At 38.6% G+C, this 6,192-nt stretch overlaps 1 protein-coding gene across 1 annotated transcript in view; it reads left to right on the forward strand.

Annotated features, from left to right (window-relative positions):
- Window positions 1-3,111, forward strand: part of PSMD14 (proteasome 26S subunit, non-ATPase 14) — a 367,270-nt gene extending 364,159 nt beyond the window's left edge. The window contains exons 9-10 of the mRNA XM_053698365.1: window positions 2,301-2,363; window positions 2,505-3,111. Of these exons, the coding sequence (XP_053554340.1) occupies window positions 2,301-2,363; window positions 2,505-2,603 (162 nt within the window). The 3' untranslated portion in view covers window positions 2,604-3,111. The remainder of the gene's footprint in view (window positions 1-2,300; window positions 2,364-2,504) is intronic.
- Window positions 3,112-6,192: the final 3,081 nt, after the last annotated feature.

A 6,192-nucleotide genomic window follows, 5' to 3' on the forward strand; every position in this document is an offset into this window, starting at 1 on the left:
GCCTAGGACATGAGATTTCTCATTTCTTTCATACAGGTGGTGTGAGAGTCTACAATCCATTAATCCTGGGAATTACTGTTCACTACCACTAGGGGGAGGCAAAGATTTCCAAACCCCAAGAGCTCTAAAAAAAAAAAAAAAAACGCCCACCTTACAGGTACCTCAGTCATGTCCTTGCCTCCGCTGGAGGTAGTTGAAGAATGAAGATGTGCATTTGATTCTACAGAGAGAGGGGTTTTCAGTCTATGTTGAGGCCAATTTTCCCCTCTGAGTAAAGTATTTGTCAGAAGGATGTATATGGGGTATGTTTAGTGGCGCTTTTTTTTTTTTTTTTCTTCACTTCGGGATAGCACATGTATGCCCTCTGGTACACGCAGGTCAGGTTTGGCGCAGTAATCTCTTTTTTATAGTCTGTGTGTTCTATTCAGCTGAGCTTTATCCTGAGCGTTTTACCTTCTCTAAGGGTAATGAGGATAAGCCTACTAATCGTTAAGATTTTGTTTTTAAAACTTTTGTTTAAACTCCTGAGGTTTTTCCTATTCCAGATGCTGTCTCTTAGATTGTTTCTAGGGAATGGTCTAAGCCAGGTAATTCTTGTAATCAGTCTGGTAGGTTTAAGAAGTATGCTTCAGGAAAGTTCTTCTCTGTGAGAGGCACATGTTGAGCAAAAAGAGGCTGCTTTTTGGGTGGTAACTAGCCATAGAACAAGCTATTATGCTATTGTTCGTTCCCAGGTTGAGCGCTTCTCTCTTTTTATTTATGCAAATTATGACACTTAGGGAAGTCTCCCTTAGTGTGATGCAGGAATCCAGACGTCGACCCGTTGCTCGGTGTGCCTAGAGGGATATGGCTGCACCTCACTGACGAGGCCCACAATAGGCCGAAACGTACGTCTGGGGTTTTGCTGTTTCTCTCGTTCAGAGAGGGATTTCCTGGTATTTCGGGGATGGGCTGTACTGTGAAGTCAGGATCAGACTGATATGCTTCAGGAAAGTTCTTCTCTGTGAGAGGCACATGTTGATCAAAATGAGGCTGCTTCTTGGGTGGTAACTAGCCATAGAGCAAGCTATTATGCTATTGTTCGTTTCCAGGTTGAGCGCTTCTCTCTTTTTTTTATTTATTCAAATTATGACCTTTAGGGAAGTCTCCCTAAGTGTGATGCGGGAATCCAGACTTGGACCCGTTGCTTGGTGTGCCTAGAGGGATATGGCTGCACCTCACTGACGAGGCCCACAATAGGCCGAAACGTACGTCTGGGGTTTTGCTGTTTCTTTCGTTCAGAGAGGGATTGCCTGGTATTTCGGGGCTGGATTGTACTGTGAAGTCAGGATCAGACTGATATGCTTCAGGAAAGTTCTTCTCTGTGAGAGGCACATGTTGAGCAAAAGGAGGTTGCTTCTTGGGTAGTAACTAGCCATAGAACTAGCTATTATGCTATTGTTCGTTCCCAGGTTGAGCGCTTCTCTCTTTTTATTTTAGGTTTAAGAGGTTACCTGCCTATAATTTTGAACTGTGCAAAACTGTCCCTAAGGTAGATGAGGCCATTTCCACTCTGGCTAATCATACTACTATCCCCTTGGAAGACAGCACTTCTTTTAAGGACCCTTTAGATTGGAAGCTAGAATCTGTTCTTAGAAGGGCCTTTCTGCAAGCAGGGTATTTTGCTATCTCTATTGCTGATTTAGGTGCTGCTGCTTCTTACTGGTTGACTAGTATTTCAGAACAGTGTTTTAATAATTCTGCCAGTGAAGATCTTTTGGGTTTACTCAAGAGTGCTAATTCCTTTTTGATGCTGTTGATATTATTAAAATTCATGTCAAAACTATATGTCCTTGGCAGTCCTTTCTAGAAGAACTTTATGGCTTAAGCCCTGGTCTGCTGATATGTTGTCTAAATCAAGACTTAATTAATCTATCAGATAAACATTAATTATATTTTTCTTCTCTACTTCCATGTACACCAGCATTACTGACTCTCAGAGACTGAGCTTGACATTTAGTTTTTGGAAACCTTTGACATCTCCTAGTGGCCAGGAGTGAAAATTCCCAGAAATAATGGCTTGTGGACTCTCACCAACTCTATGAAAGAAAGTTGTGCATAAGGGAGGGAGAATGACTATTTGTCAGAGTAAGCTTCTGTGGGGTGTGCATAAGGGTGGAAGAACACCTTGGTGTGTACCTTCTAGTGGGAATGTGCTTGGGTATGAGGGTAGGAAATACCATTTCAATATTCAATGTGTACTTGATTATTCATAAAGGTTGATTTTGTGTTATTTTTTTTTTTGTTTTTTGTTTTTTCAGGCTGTAGATGACGAAGACAAGATGACCCCAGAGCAGCTTGCTATCAAAAATGTTGGGAAACAGGTACATTTTGAATATTTTTTTTCTAGATGTTATTAGCTTTACTTGGATCTGTTAAACAATATAATAGGATGTTCGCATGATATACTGATGTTCTGAAATGTAAGTTTCACATATATAACTTTTTTTTTTTTTTTTTTTAAGGATCCCAAGCGTCATTTGGAAGAACATGTGGACGTTTTGATGACTTCAAATATTGTTCAGTGTTTAGCGGCTATGTTGGACACAGTTGTATTTAAATAATGAACTGACTGTATTTATGCTTCATTGATTACTTACAAAAAAACATTAAGCTTGTGAAAAGAAATCAAGAAAAAAATGTGCCCAAAGCTGGTTTTATCTAGTTTAACCAAGCTTTGATGCTAGAATACCAATCCATGTGTTTCTTTTTACTGCCTTCATCTTTGTTAATAAGATCAGTTTGATACCTAATAGGAGTGTGTATTTACATCACAAAATGCAGTTGCAAACTTGCTTTCAGGTGCTGCAAAGACATCTAGTAACGTGAACTGTTGCTTGAAATAGAAGACATCTGGCATCTTTTACAGTCAAGGGGCAGCAATATAACACCTTTCAGTCTCTGCAATTACTTCTGTTCTTTGATGGCACAGTCTTTACAGATTGCAAGTAGTTTGAAAATACACCAGGGCAAATTTTATTGTTTCTATTTGTTATTTCCAACATGAAAAAAAAAAAAATAAGTATACAAATGTATTTTGTGCTGCTTCATAATAAAATACATTTACACCTATCTGGTTTTCTTGTGAATAGTATATCTATTAGAATGGCAGTATCATGCAAAATACACATGCTTGTTCAAGTCTAATTTCACTTTCTTCTGCATATTCTTCACAAAATGAGTTTTCTTTCCTAAGATATGGTGAGTCCACGGAGTCCTCAATTACTGTTGGAAATATCACTCCTGGCCAGCAGGAGGAGGCAAAGAGCACCTACAGCAAAGCTGTTAAGTATCCCTCCCCTTCCCACAATCCCCAGTCATTCTCTTTTCCTTCAATGCAAGGAGGAGGAGAAGTTAGGTGTTGATGATTTTTCTACAATCAAGATTTTATTATTTTAAAGCCAGAGCAGGCTTGCTCTGATCATTCCAGACAAATCTGGGTCTAGCTGTACTCCACGTTAGTCTCTTCAGTAGGGCTGTGGTGGCTTTAAAGCAGTTAGGAACTTGTGCGGTGGGCCTCACTGCGTTTTCCTAACAGGTTGCTACCCTTACATAGACAACCAGAGTAGGCTTACTCTGTTCTCTCTTGTGTTCACAGGTCTCTGTCAGTAGTCGCTTCCTCTCATACCGGGTGAGCAGTCCTCCTGCCAGACAGCCAGAGGTGCAGGTAAGTGCCATTTTGCTTACTTTATATGCACAGAAAAGAAGTTTGGCACTAAATCAGGTAAATCTGCACAAGTTTTTGACTGTTATTCCTGTCTATGCTTTCAGGAATACTGGGGCAGGGAGCAGGTACTGGGGCTGGAGAGTGCTTTATAGTGGCTCAGTAGATTGTTTTTTTATTTGGGGTTTAAACGTTTCAGTTTAGACTTTTTACAATTGCCCTAAATGTGGCAGGTTTCAACTATGTACTTTTGGCAATAGTTTTTTTTTTGACCGTTGGAGCACCTCTGTAATCTTAAGGAGGCGGATCTTTCTGAGACGGTAAAAGTCTTCCTGCTCAGCGCGTGCTTTTCATTAGAAGCGACATAGCTGTTAGCGGAATTGAACAATCTGCAGTTAACTTCTCGAGAAGTATATCGGAGCGGTTGGGAGATTCTTACAAGAGCTATTAAGGAACGCCTGTTAGAACACAATGGTTTTACAGTATAAACGCATATGGACTGCAGAGGGGGCAGGTAGGCACCTCAGTGATACGCTGAGGTTTAGAGTTGGCATGACAGTATTATAATAAAATACCCTAAGCCTCTATTATGTCTCTATTGCTTAGCTATACAAGAATTTAGGTTCTGTTGAATGTTTCCTTTCGGCCCTGTTTGCTGTTGGGAACTAATCTTTTTTTTTTTTTATATATATTTATTTATTTGTATCCAACACAGTATACAATCAAATGAATTTAACCTTTTGTGCCACGCAGGGCAAGGTAAAACATGTTATAGAACAAAAACAAATTAGAGCAACAAATTCACTTTCTCTCAGTGGATTAATAATTTCTTTGTAAACAATATTCGATACTGAGCTGGAATTTTTCTGTTTTAAATACACAAAAAAAACCAATAAAGCACTCAGATAGTCAAAAACAACTAATAAAAAAGATAGAAGAAAGGGGCGAGAGAAAAAAAAAAAAAAAAAGAAAAAAAAAAAAAAAAAAAAAAAAAAAACAAGGGAAATCCATCACTGCTAAATCAGATCCCAACTACGATTAGTGCTAAATTTCTGTAGCCTTTGTTATCCATGAATGTGGGAAAAGATCTAATATAACCATTTCTGCAAAACTAACTGAGGATGTAAAGGGTGTTAAAATCTGTTTTTGTATAGGCAAGAGATAAGAGTTAATAGTGGGATACCAACCACGTAAAAAAAATTTAATTCTAATTTCTGAGGCATCCTGTAAATGATATGATTCAAAAATAATTTGATCTTGAATAGCGTGCATGATCTCAGAAAATACGGGCCCTTTATTTGCTTTCCATTTTTTAAGAATACTCTGTCTTACCGCTAATATTAATGTATTTAAAGAGCGAGTCCAATACCTATCTAGACTACTCGAGGACTCAACCAATAGGATAATATCCCGGAACGTGAGAGAAACAGATACACCATGTATATTGTTAAACCAATATATAAGTTTCAACCAAAGCTGATTTATCCTAGGACATGTCCAAAACATATGTAATAAATCCGCTTCCATATAAGCACACCTGGGGCATGAAGCTGACCTAGAAGGATAGAATCGAGCCAATTTAGCAGGATAAAGATAAAAATTGTTTATTAGTTTCATATGGGATTCCTTCCATATTGAGGGGACTTTACAAGTTTCTAGCGACTTAAAACTTTGTATGATTCTGTCCGGATCTATGTCCCAGATTGTCTTACACCATGGACCGCAAATCTTACTTAAACTACCTTGCGTTTGTTTTGAGAGCATAATATCGTAGATTAATGAGATAGAAGTAACACCCGCTACGTATTTCTGTATTAGGACTCTGATATCGGACCATACAACAGATATGGGAAACCTCCAATCCTGTGACCCAATGAAATGACGTACCTGAAAAAACGCAAATAAATCTGATCTAGGTAAATGATAAAGAGAGAACAAGGTTTCACCATCCAACACTGAGTCGTCTGGGCCAATTAACTGACAAATCCGATTTAGCCCCTTTTCGGCCCAGTTCTTAAAAGTTTTTTGATGTAAACCGGGGGAAAATAAGGGGTTACCCTGAATAGGAAGAAATTCTGACAAAGAAAAATCTATTTCCAGCACTTTACAGAGTTTGTGCCACGCCAGAACTATATTTTTAAATGAAATAAGTGAACAGACGTTGGATGGTAATTGACGCGGCTTACAATGTAATAAAGCTGATAATGCAAAAGGGTGTATCAGTAAAGACTCCTGCACATAAGTGGAAAATATATCTGTTTTTGCCAGCCAATCAATTGCGATTTTTGCCATCGCTGCAATATTATACAAATAGATATCTGGCAGTGATAGGCCACCTGCCCATGATTTCTGCATTAGTCTTGCTAGAGCAATGCGTGGTTTTTTATTTTGCCAGATAAATTTAGAAAAGTAACCGTACAAAATTCTACAATCCCGGTTAGTTATTAATAAGGGCAAATTTTGAACAGGGTAGAGAAGGCGTGGAAAGA

This window comes from Bombina bombina, chromosome 1 (genome assembly GCF_027579735.1).
Source record: "Bombina bombina isolate aBomBom1 chromosome 1, aBomBom1.pri, whole genome shotgun sequence".
Lineage (NCBI taxonomy): Eukaryota > Metazoa > Chordata > Amphibia > Anura > Bombinatoridae > Bombina > Bombina bombina.